Source organism: Pavona decussata, unplaced genomic scaffold (genome assembly GCF_977016875.1).
Source record: "Pavona decussata unplaced genomic scaffold, jaPavDecu1.1 SCAFFOLD_98, whole genome shotgun sequence".
In the NCBI taxonomy this organism is placed as follows: domain Eukaryota; kingdom Metazoa; phylum Cnidaria; class Anthozoa; order Scleractinia; family Agariciidae; genus Pavona; species Pavona decussata.
Window position 1 is genome coordinate 2,585,001 of NW_028145514.1, and position 12,862 is coordinate 2,597,862.

Sequence of the window (12,862 nt, forward strand, 5' to 3'; positions counted from 1 at the left end):
CATCTCATGTACTAGGCCTATTGGAAAGCATAGAAACGCCTTTTAACATGGCACCCCGGTAGCTCCGATATAGGCAATACTGCCCATGAGGATTCAAATGAACGCCATCAGGCAAAAGGACTCGACGAGAAAGGGGCTGGATTTCCAAATGTTCCCACACAAATACAAACTGTTGACCGTCAAAAAGCTGTTCAAGCATCTTATTGAACCTGGCGGCCCTATTGTTGAAATCCTCCTGAGGCAAACCCGTCCTGCGTTGCCGCCGAGGAAGGACTTTGCAAATACCAACAACGGTAGAAGATACAACAGACTGCATTAAATCGACTAAGTCTAATACCTCCCCAATTACAACCTCGGGAGGTTGAGAACTTAGATCATTTGTCCCGATCTCAAGGATAATGACCCTGGGAAGAGGCCCGTTAGCAAATAGAAGCCGCAATTCCCGGGCTAGTCGTGGAACGGTCAACCCACCGATGCCATGCAATGACACAGTCGCTGTCTGAGTTAAATTGAAATCCAGAGCGGCACAGAGATCAAATTTGCATTGCAAATCAGCCTGAAGTCTCTTCACAAAAGAATGACCCGCAACAAGGCTACTTGGGAGAGGTGAAGCCATGGGACAAACGAGAAAAGTGGAAAACAAAATTTTGTAAATTTCGAGGGTGAGCTTAGAATAATAATCTCACCAAAGGGCGCCAATAGTGACAATTGTGTCAAACTGCGAAGCTAAACGATAGACAAAAACCCAAATATCCAAAAACGTCTCAAAACTAATGAGCAACTAAAACCTCTATGGTGAAGAACTACAACAAAATTACAGCACTAGCCTGTTCAAACAGAGGTAAAATTAAGTACTAGACGATCAAACGCTTCTTTGCCGTCGAGTCCAAAACCACATGGGAGGGATAGATTGCCTAGAGGGGTCCCAGAATGTTCCAATATGTTACACCCCCTACTGGAATACCCTAGCCAGTATAGCTACATGTAGTTCAGTTAAAATATTAACCGAGGGGCAGCATAAAATTTTTATTGTCTGGACAATAATTTCTTTTTAAAACGTGAACGCTAAAATAAGAATCCATAAAGTAGAACTTCTTTTCATACGAAATAAGGTCTTTCAGTTTTGGTGGTAACACCACAGTGCAGCCCACTGCATAGTAACATTTAAGAGTTCCCAACAGTTCGGTGTATAGTGTTACTAATGTTACTATGCAGTGCGGTGCACTGTACTGAGCATCACTACACTGAACTTTTGAGAACTCTTTAATCCTACTATGCAGTTCACTGCACTGTACTGAACAACACTATACTGAACAGTGCGCTGCACTGTACTGAACTGTTGAAAACTCTTTAATCTTACCATGCAGTGCGCTACACTGTACTGAACAGCACTATACTGAACTGTTGAGAACTCTTTAATCTTACTATGCAGTGCGCTACACTGTACTGAACAGCACTATACTGAACTGTTGAAATCTTTAATCTTACTATGCAGTGCATTGCACTGTACTGAACACTATACTGAACTGTTGAACACTCTTTCCTTCATTCGTTGTCTAAAGCCCTAGTTAAACATTCAAACATTGTTATACAACATTTGTTGATCCAACAATGTTCGACCGTTTAGCATACGTTTTTCCGGCATTTTTTGTTAGGCGAATGTTTGAGAACTTATCAAATGTTCGTCCAACAAAAAATGTTGAACAAGTGTGGATGCTTAACACCCCAACATTGTCAGATGAACAATTGTTATCTAACAAAGTTGGAACGTTTAGCCCAGGCTTGATACCTCTCAACTCATCCAAAACCATCTCACACATGCCTTTTGCAAGAATTAAATGTGTACGTTGTCAACCTTTTCGTTGAATTTTCAGATTTCTAGCAGCTTATTAAATTGTGTGTTTACAATCGTAAGATTAAGTGAGATTAATCAGTAAAAAAATTTAAACCTTTAGAAATAAAAACAAAAACGCAAATATCTTGCCTAATCAAAAAAGGGAAGGCTAAGACTGAATAAGTTAATGAATTGATATTGTAACTCTACTTTTAAACAGATAAACTTCCGGTGACATAATAATAGATTGTTTGTCACGTGGCTACACAGACTTCAATGACCACGCTTTTCGGTTTCGTCTGCCTTCTCCTTTACTTCTAAATAAATTACTCAGTTGCTGAAGGGGCTTTATCACTTATTTAATTTGCGTTGCCAAATTGCATTTGGGTTGCGTTGCAAAATTCAGGATGTTTTTGTATTTGTGTTAAAGCCTCCTGAATAAAATGTAGTAAATAGATGACAGAAGAGCAAAATTAGCAAAGCCAAAAATGCTGAATAAAACGAAAGAATGACACTAAAGTTAAGAAAAGATGAAAGATAAAAACTAGAAGGTAAAAATCTGCACTGGTTAAAACAAACACGATTACTGAAGAGGTAATGCGGCAGACATGAGACACAAATGTCTGAAGAAAGGCAATCAATCCTCACATAAAAATATTGCGTAACAAAATCCCAAAATGAGGCCTTTGGAGCCCAATAAGTTCCCTGCACAGGGCTTTTGAGTCCACCTAACACCTGTAGGGCTGACAAAATCCAAGAGAAGGGCCTTTAAACGATTAATCATGCAGGAACGTAAGCTAATTATAACACTCTGTTTTTTGAATGAAATTGAAAAACCAACCAGACCAGCCATTTCTTGGAGACAGTACTCTTCAGGTAAAAATATAATAATCACAATTGAAGACAACCAGTGTTGTCTTTAAAGCCTATATTTCGGCTGCATTGAACAGCCTTCATCAGGGCTAAAGCAAACAGTTACAAATCAGCACCATACTATTTCAAAGATAACTGTAAACAAAAAAACACGTGAACTAACGTCTGTACTAACGCCTGTATATGTGTGCGTGCACGATAACAAATTTAAATTAAAGCGTTCTAACGTCTTGCGCTTCTGTTTTGCACCCAGAAAAAGTCAAACGTATTCAAACCATATGGGCTCAAGGTATTGAGCCTGTATGCTTATTGTTCTTACTTGTCCCTCAGATCTTCTGCCTCGTTAAATCTGTCAATTACCGTATTTATTTCTATATAATTGATACAAAAGGAAAGGGTCCGTCTCAGTTGTTGTTCATACAATCTTGCATTTAAACTGAAAATCGCCAGAGAAGCAGAAGCCGTCAAAAATAAATTCCGCGATAGCCAGAGAGTACGGCATCAGTGAGTCTATGGCCTGCGGCTGGAGTAAAGATCAAGAGAACCTTTTTAATGGGGAGCTCGAAATGTCAGCAAACCCACAAAAATGGGCTGTTACACTCCGAAATATCTGCAGCTGGATGAGAGATTACTTGACTGGCTTACTGAGTAGAGAAGCCAAGGTAAGTTTTCTTTTTAGGTGATCGCAAATTTCAACACCATATCATATGACGAGTTTGCTTACCAAGCATGGGAATAGGCCGTTCTGAATGGTCAGTTTCATCTACTTGGAAGAAAGAGCAGAACTAGTGGATGAGGAGGAGATGGACGATGAATTTGACACCGACAGTGAGGATGAACAGTAAGCCGTATTTACTACGCGCCAAAAACAACAAACAGCTCCACCACATAAATAAAAGTCAATAAACAACTTCAACTTGTTTTTTCATTTATTTCTGCATGCAGTTTCTTGGGTTATAGACGAGTAAATCTATGTTTCCTATGAATTTGCTGTTTCGGAAAAATTTTGTTGGGAAAAACACTTGGCTATAAGCCGAGGACCCTTCTCTAGCTCAAATTTTCGAGATTTTGGTCAAGTTTTGTAAAATAATTGCTGGGCTTATAGATGAATAAATACGGTAGCTGTATTGTCGTATCATTCAGTCCATTGAGTCTGTCACTCCAGAAATGCCTATACAACAGATCATCTTGTTCTCGCTGAGCTTGATCTAAGTTTCTGTGGTGCCTCATTCTAGATTTATGATTATCAACTCTTGTTCTGAATTTTGTGGTATTAGATCCAACATACTGAAGTTCACAAATGTTACATGACGACAAATAAACCGCATTAGACAAATTACAATTAAAATCATAGTTTATAGAATATTCCTTTGCAAAACCAGTGCGCTTAAAACTAAATAGGCACATACTTGACATCTAGTTGATTCACATTTATGTGTACTTCGTTCTCCACCCTCCCTCTGTCCGCCTTTTATTCTCGCATAAACAAGATAGTCTGCCAAACATTAAGGTCTCCTGGATGCTATCATAGAAACATCAACTATTGCTTCTTTGCACCTGCCAGATGACTGTATGACACTGGATGTACATCCTTTAAAATCCTTCTGATGTTCGGCAATCCAGGAATGTAGATAACAGTGAATGGCACCCGTTCATTCATTTGTCATTGTTTGGCCCTTAATGCTAATGATCTCGTTGTCCTCCTCACCTTAGCCATTTGACCCTTCACAAAGTTCCTCTTATATCCCCGATTTACTAGGAAAGTGGTAAGATCTGTTGCTCTTATCACAAAATCACACTGTCTTGAACAGACTCACCTTAAACGCATGGCCTGAGCTAAAGGTATGCCTTCTTTGCACGCCTTTGGATGACAAGAACTTAAGTGCTAGTACTTATGATTGTACATACGTACGTACGTACATACATACTTGTAGTGTCGGCTTCAACTTAAGAGAAGAATCCAGTGAGTTCCAGAGTTTGACTCTCCTGAAGTAGAAAGTTCTTTGCCCTGTATGGGGGGTGACAATTCTAACAAACGCTGTTTCGGGAGAAAGCCAAAATTGTTCCGGGAATCTGGAGATTTTTCCAGGAATCGGGACACTAAGAAAATTTTCCGGGAAACGCGCTATAATTCCGGGACATTGCAGAAAAAAATCGGGACATCAAAGGAGATGTATCCCAAAAATTCGGGAGGATGATCCAAATTTCCGGGATGACTAAGGGTAAGACCTAGTATTGCTCAAAAAGCGTTTGTTAGAGTTGTCACCCCCCGTCCCTGTGGCTGTTTTATAGAAAGGAATATCTAGCATCTGGGAGTTCCTCGTTGTATGCTTGGTGATCATAGCTCTTTGAATATATTTAGAATATAAAGAGGCTGGTGCACACCCTGACATACATTTGAAGGCCATTATAGCTTGGCGATAATACAACTGCTGTCTTACAGGTAGCCACTTTAAAATCTTTAAGGATAGGGGAAATATGGTAGTATTTCCTTGAGTTGCTAATGATACGAGCTGCAAAGTTTTGTACAGCGTGGATCCTACTTAAGTTGTACTTGGAGGCGTTATTCCAAACATTACAACAATAATATAGCTTGCTAAAAACTAAGGCATTAACTATAATAGTTAAGGTGGTTGAGTGAAAGGCATGTTTAACTCAATTAGTGTGGCCTAAACGCGCCATGCAACTGGACACTGTTGAAGCGGTGATCATTATATGTCAAGCAGGGATCCAGAATGACTCCCACATTGTTAGCAACGGAAGCCGGTGTAATTTTTTTTCCTAACAAAGTTAGACGAAAATCCTCTACTTTGCTGACCATCGCTCTGCTGCCAAAGATAATTAAAGTAGTTTTACTAGGGTTTATAAGGAGTTGATTTCTAAAAGTCCAGTTACTAATTCTGCATAACTCTTCATTTAATTTGGCAATCGCATTTGCCTGGTCCTGTAAGTTAAAATTTAGTATCAGTTTAGTATCGTCTATGTAGCACTGGGGGGAACTATGGTGTGGAATGCTCAGAAGATTGTTAGTGTAGATACTAAAGAGCAGCAGTCCCAGAATGCTTCCTTGTGGCACTCCACAAGTCATAGGAAGTTGGGCCGATGTAGAATTATGAATTTTAACAACTTGATAGTGCGACTGGAGATAGCTGCAAAACCATTTGACAGCGGTAGGTGACAATCCAATGTCTTGAAGCTTAGACAGAAGGATTCCATGGTTAACACTATCATAGGCTTTGCTCATGTCGAGCAACACAGTGGCAGTTAGCTGTTTCTTATCAATGGCTTTAAGGATTGCATCAGTTGTTTGTAAGATAGATGTCTCAGTAGAGTTCCACTTCTTGTTACGGCACTGCTTGGGTGACAAACATTGGTTTGCGATAGAAGGTCATGGCCGCCATCTTGTAGGTAGGGCTAAAAACTCGGATGGACTAGGCGAGTCATTGTTTCGGTCCAAAATGGCAGCTGCATCTCGTTTCATGGTCAGCGAATTTGGCATCTCTTGAAGTATTCCTGCCACAAAAGTAGTTCCTTAAACCCTCTGTGTCTTTTCTCAAGGTCGGAAGCCTAGATTCAAGTTAAAATTTGAGGAAGTATTCTAAAAAGCAGCTGTAAAATGGGTGGTCACAATCGCTGCTGTGTAGCTGGCTGTGACAACGACAAACGATGACCAAAGGAAATCAATCAAAGAGGACACGTAGAAGAACTAATTTTTCACAGATTTCCTGAAGATGAAAAGAGGAGGGGTCATTCCATTTCTCAAGTAAGAAAGGGTTTGGCAAATTTTGAATGGGGCCAGGAAACGCAAGTCTGCTCCAACCATTTCCAGGATGGCAACCCAACCAATGAGAATCCTAATAATAATAATAATAATAATAATAATAATAATAATAATAATAATAATAATAATAATAATAATAATAATAATGATAATAATTTTTATTTGTGCTTTTTTTCAATTTACATGTTGATTCTTACAATCTTTTAGTGGTGCTATATAAATTAAATTAATTATTAGTTAGAATAATGTGCAAAGCAAGGAAGCTAAATGAACCATTTGGTTGTCTTGTTAGCTCCCTGGCTAATTTAGTTTCTAGATAGCAGGCAAAAAAGAACGAAAAAAAAAATGTAAAAGCAAAAGGAAGGAAGAACTTATTAATTGTAAAAAGTTAACATATGTTATGAGGTCAGCATAAAAGAAAAATTAGTTCATTTGTTGTTCTGACAGTAAATAACGTATAACTTGTTTCAGAAAAGCAGACACACTTTGTATGAGTTTTCTGTGCCCCCAAGACTTTGAAACTCCCTCGCCAAAAAAGAAAAAGGCAGTAAGGAGCTCTCTGCTGCCACAAATGCCACCTATTCTAGCTGGTGAGCAATTTACAAAGCACATGTCAGCCTCTGAGCAAAAAATATACCCAACATGTAGGATTGCATTTCCACCATGTTAATTGTGAAAGTTGTGTTCGCGTGTTCACTGGCCTATCATCACCAGATATTTTCGGGAAGATATTCTCATGGCTTACGGTTAAGGAAAAACACTTGCAATACTGGAAAGGAGAGAACATAACACTGACACCTGCAGCCTACACTCACCAGGTGAACTCGGATGCAAGAAGTTTAACGCTCCAACAAGAATTCCTGTTGGTTTTAATGCAACTGAGAATGAGACTTCTTGTAGAGGATCTGGCATTTAGATTCAAGATAACCTGCTCACAAGTGTCTTGCATCTTCACAACTTGGATCAAACCGCTTTCAAGAGAGTTAGGGGTCTTAATTGTGTGACCCTCGAAGGTTCATGTTAAGAAAACTATGCGTTACTGTTTTAGAAGAATATATCCAAACTGTCGAGTCATAATAGATTGCACTGAAGTATACACTGAGACACCCACTGCTCTTGATGAGGCAGCTGCGTTGTGGTCTGACTATCAGCACCACCACACCATTAAGTTTCTAGTAGCCATCACTCCGAGAGGTGCAGTATCCTGGGTGTCTTCTGTGTATGGAGGGCGTGCATCTGACATTCATATTGTTCGGGACAGTGTTATATGTAACATCTGTTACATTTATTTCTGATAGCTCTATGTATCTGAATCTGAGCTGTTATTGCTGGGGTTGGCTAGGTAAAATATGCAGCTGGGGCAGACAAATACATCAGGGACCTCTTTCTCTTTGGTTAGTCCTGCACAAAATTATGCTAATACCACCAAATGTTTTAGTCATCACAGCACACTGATTGCACTCCCGGCTTGTCAATTTCTAAATCTTTCTGTTTGGTCGTCAGAACATCGATTTCATCTAATTTGGATATGACACTCTCTATTTTCTCAAGCCTTGCATTGGTATTTCGCTGAAAATCCTTTAAATTTTCACTAAGGGCCGAAATTTAATTTTTTAAATCACCTCTCATTGACTTCAGCTCCGCCATCACCTCCTCGCACATTGCTGTCTCTTCGGTATTTGTCGCCTTCTCCTGCTTGGTAACACATTCAGAATTTGTCGAAGAATGTTATCCAGATCTGAGCCGTCTTGCTGACAAGAAGAATATCGAAAAAAACTGAATGATTTGGTGGAAAAAAACTTTTCTCACCACGGAGCTCTGCGAGCACATCTTTACTCCATGGCGACCAACACTGTACGTCTCTGTTGGCTATGATGCTCTTTGTTTTGGTCATAACTTCATGTATAGCTGATGCTGTAATTCTGCCAAATCTTTGAATTTTCCATTATTCACTAAGATGTTGTCCTCTTGTCTCCTCTTCAATTTTTTTGTTTTTCAGCTTCATTTACCTGAATGGACTCGAGAAAGAACAAGCTTAGCTCTACCTCTGTCTTTTTAGTATTACCTGGCTGTGACAAGGATACATCAGCCTCCTTTAAAGGTGGAACAAGTTCAGGGATCAAATGCTTATCAACAGAAAACAACACACTTGCATTCCGGAGGTCTGCCTTAATGTCAGAGTACAATTCGCTCACTGTTTCCTCAGTCATCTGTCGCTGGTCCAGATGCCTGGGGTCAAAGTTTTGTTTCGCCTTGGAATTGATGGGAGCCCTGTTCCTTTGTTCTGCCTTCTTGCTGCTATCATTTCTAATAAACAGATCACTGATCCTCTTTGGGGTCACTTCTTTTCTCGTACCCTTATTCCACCCTTCTGGTACACTTGTACATAATGGATTAATGTAGCCTTTCTTATATGGGTAGTTGAGTTTGTACATCACAGCAATAACATGATTACAACACAAACAAGTGCCAGCGGCACAGGTACACCACGTGGTGAGTATTTCACATTCTCCTTCCTTTGGAATTTCACACAGAATCCATGGTTTGTGTGGATCATCTCTCACCTTACTTGATGGTGTGATATCGCCTTTAACACACAACATCTTTGTTCCAGGGACAGTGTACGAGTAGAGGGTGCCAACGAAACCAGTTTCATAGAAGCTGAATGCTTTTTGATCCTTGTAATTGCCAATGTACTCCGAATCTACTGCTTTTTTTTTTAAAATAAACGAGAACAATTTCCCCTGATCCAGATCAGGCCATAAAGTCACATCATCGATCCACTGATCAGGACAAATTTTATTTGGGTCTGGTGCATTATTGTGACTCAGCCTTCGCTGGTACTCTTTGTTTAGTTCAGTGGATATAACTTCTTGTGGAACTTTTACCAGAACATTAAGTTCGTAGGCACCGAAAGCTCTCGCAATTAACTCGTCTTTTATTTCTGACTTACTGAGACCTCGCAAAGAGAGGAAATTTTGCAGGGACGTAATGGTTAAGCCCAAAAGGTCTTCGAACTTGTATTCTTTCCCCACCATTTTCAACCCAAACAATAACTCATCCCAGTCCGTCCGAGTTTTTAGCCCTACCTACAGGATGGCGGCCAGGACCATCAAAACTTCTCTTAAAAAGGATGTTAGCTGATTGTGGGCAACTCTCTCGCAAATTTTTGAGAGCACAGGTAACAGTGAAATAGGCCTGTAATTTTTAGGAATCTCCCCGTCGTCATCCTGCACATAGGTGTCACTTCTGCAATTTTCCAAACATTGGGGAATTGAGCAGAAAGAAAAGTGGTATCAATAATCGATGTGGTTGAAGGTCGGATGGCAGTTAAACAGTCCTTAATGATACAAAATGGGATTTTATCTATTCCAGGGGACTTATTTGTTGTCATAGATTTGCCATAGACTGTCAGTTGGTTTAAAAAACAAATCCGTCTCCAGCGGTCTATTTCCATTAATAATAACTCTAACAATCATCTGAAAACTCAATTTCACTCCTGGACCATTTAGAAGAAAACTTGATGGCATCATGCACATTATTTAGATAATCAAGAAGGTCCCTAAGCTTTTTCTTGTCTTCCGTCCATATGATAAGGATATCATCTATATATCTCCACCAAGTATGTGGTTTAAACTCTGCCTCCCGCAATAAACAACTCTCCAGTTTATCCATGAAAATGTTTGCATATGACAGTGCCTTCCTTGTCCCTATTGCAGTCCCCAATTTCTGAACGTAGTGCTTCCCGTTAAATTGAAAATTGTTACTTTTCAACACCATATCTGCAAAGGCGACCACGTCCTTGTGAAGTGATCCCTCCCACCCTCCACTTTGTGACCCCTGAGAATTGGAAAGTGCCGCCATGTTTGCTTCCAGGCCTTCATTGTGTGGAATATGGGGATAAAGTCCAACAACGTCAATTGTACATAATATGACATTGTTCGGTAACCCACGTACCTCACCAAGCTTTCTTAAAAAGTCCTTAATGTACAACTTTATTTCAGGCACTAAAGGTCTTAAATGATGATCCACAAACCTGACCCCCTTTCTGACAAGGCTTCCCTTATTGGATCATAGAACAGTGAATAATAATAGTGATCAATTTAATGGTAAACATGCAACATGAGACATATCAACTTGTAATGTATTTAGAGTTCTTCACCCAAACCCTAATACAACAACCATGGACTCTCGTGCATCATTTATGTTCTCTCTTCCCATGCAGTTTTTTTTGTACCCCACACCAACGCACACCTACCACACCAATTTTTTAATATCATTTTCATACACTCTTCCTGTGAGTTGTAAGTAGGTAACTGTAAAATATTGACTTTTTGGAAACACAACTTTTAACGTATTAGAATTGTTTCCCAAAACCATAATACAGCAATCATGTACTCTCTACACATGCACCTCTCTGTATCATTATTATTTTGTAGCCCCACACCAACACAAAGACCACACCAATCAATCCCCATACTAATTTGTTTATATCTTTTCCATACACCCTCTTCCTGTGCGTTGTGAGTAGGTGACTGCAAAATATTAAATTTATGGAAACACTTTTAACATGTTAGAGTTTTTTCCCTAAACCCTATTACATCCATCATAGCCATCAATTATTAGCCTGCAAATGTAAACAGATTTCTGGTTTATGTTTCATGCTGCTTAAAATATACAGTGGCTTGAAACAACAGCCTGAAATCTGTCCACGTTCACAGCCTAATCAAGTATCTTAATATCAACTTTTTTATGGGTTTTACGAAAGCTATCTATCTATTATGACTATCTAAATTTGTGTAGTGTGGTTGTTGACTCTGCTCCAGGAAAGGCACTTGGAAATGTGGCTTCAGGCATCACCCAAGCATTTTGGTATGGTTGTATAGGCTGCTGAAAATGAGTCATCATCTCCATCATACGGAGTTAATGTTGTCGGTTCAGCTCTGCCTGTTTCTCTTGATATTGAAGGAATGTTTCTTCTCTTTTCTGGTCTGCCTCAAACCAAGTTTGCATTCTTTTTTCTTGTGCTTTTTGAAGATTCTCAAAGGTTGCTGATAATTGGCTGATAGCATCTTTCTTACGTTTCCTGGGATGCACTGACATACTTGGTTTCAGGACCTTCTTCTTTGATGTCTCCTTCGAATTTACTTCATCCTCTTCACGGTCTTTACTATGTGGCTGATTTTTCGGTTTGTGCTTTTTGGCCCTAATCAACGCATTAAAGAAGGTCTTTTAAAGGTCGGGAAAACTGAAATTTAGTTGATATATAGTGGGGTAAAGTTAAAGGGCTAACCTATAAATACTAATAACACCATAGTTACCATGTAAAGATGCATATAGTCACTGTAACAATTTGTTGAATAGCACAGTTGTATATTCTTGTGTCATGTACATGTACATGACTCCCATGTAGTGTGATAGATTTATCTACACATTACTGACACAAAAAATGTCCCATGCAAATACATAACATCTATTAATAGATGGTAAATCAATTATTCATTTAAAAATCTAGGAAAAATGATAATAATGTACTATTTACCTGTTATATTCTTCTTCACTCTTCACTCAATCTTTACACGTTTTATTTTGCAAAATCCTTTCTTGGAAGATGAGGTATAATGCTAGTAACTTCTGCTCCAAAATTTATATTTGTCTTTTTTCTATAACAACTGTCAGCTCCATAGCAATGCAAAAGGGTTAGAATGTCAAAGTCAAATCAAAGCGGTGAAACCTCAGTCAAAGAAACAGAAGGTCAAATTTTCGGAATTTACATCGCTAAACAATTGAGAAGACACCCCAAGGATGTTGACAAAAGAAATTCAAGAGCCAGACCAAAATTATTGTGAATGTGGACATTCGTACAGTTATAGAAGGTGAAATTAGGAAGAAAACGTTGCCCTTGATCTCCATGTGCAAAACTTGCCTTGCTGTTTGAATTAACGGAGAGCTGGTTGTGCTGAAAGAAAATGGACGCTGGAGTTGCTTGAATTGCCATTGTGGATGTATTTCCAGGCTTAGTTGCTGTTGTGTTCTCCTTGTCAGCTGAAGAGGCAGAAGATAACGATGGGCGTGAAGCTTCCCTGCTGTACGGGAATGTGCTAAGCACATTTGACATCATTCTTTGTTGCTCAAGGGAAGGTTGATCAATGTCGCTCTATTGATTGATCTGTGCCTGGTCTCGCAGTTGATGTCAGATAGTACTGTTACTGATGTTGCCCTGAGACAATGATTTGTCAGGTGCGGATGAATTCTAGTGCGAGTACTCATTGATTTCATCATACTGTTGAGAGTGTTCAGTCCGAGTGGTGCGTTGCAAAACTGTACTTTGTCGTTGTTAGGATTAAAACTTCTCGCCTCCTGTGGTCGCTGAA

The 12,862-nt window shown here is 39.3% G+C and overlaps 1 protein-coding gene and 1 pseudogene across 1 annotated transcript; one reads left to right on the forward strand and one right to left on the reverse strand.

The window, feature by feature from the left end:
* LOC146472650 (uncharacterized) overlaps positions 1 to 7,783 on the forward strand; it is a 13,679-nt pseudogene extending 5,896 nt beyond the window's left edge.
* A 351-nt stretch (positions 7,784 to 8,134) lies between these two features.
* LOC146472651 (uncharacterized) lies at positions 8,135 to 9,526 on the reverse strand. The gene is made up of 2 exons (XM_085119229.1): positions 8,498 to 9,526; positions 8,135 to 8,239 (listed from the first exon to the last, which is right to left on the reverse strand). The coding sequence occupies exons 1-2, from the start codon at positions 9,524 to 9,526 to the stop codon at positions 8,135 to 8,137; spliced, it is 1,134 nt and encodes a 377-aa protein (XP_084975355.1).
* Between the last annotated feature and the right edge of the window lie 3,336 nt (positions 9,527 to 12,862).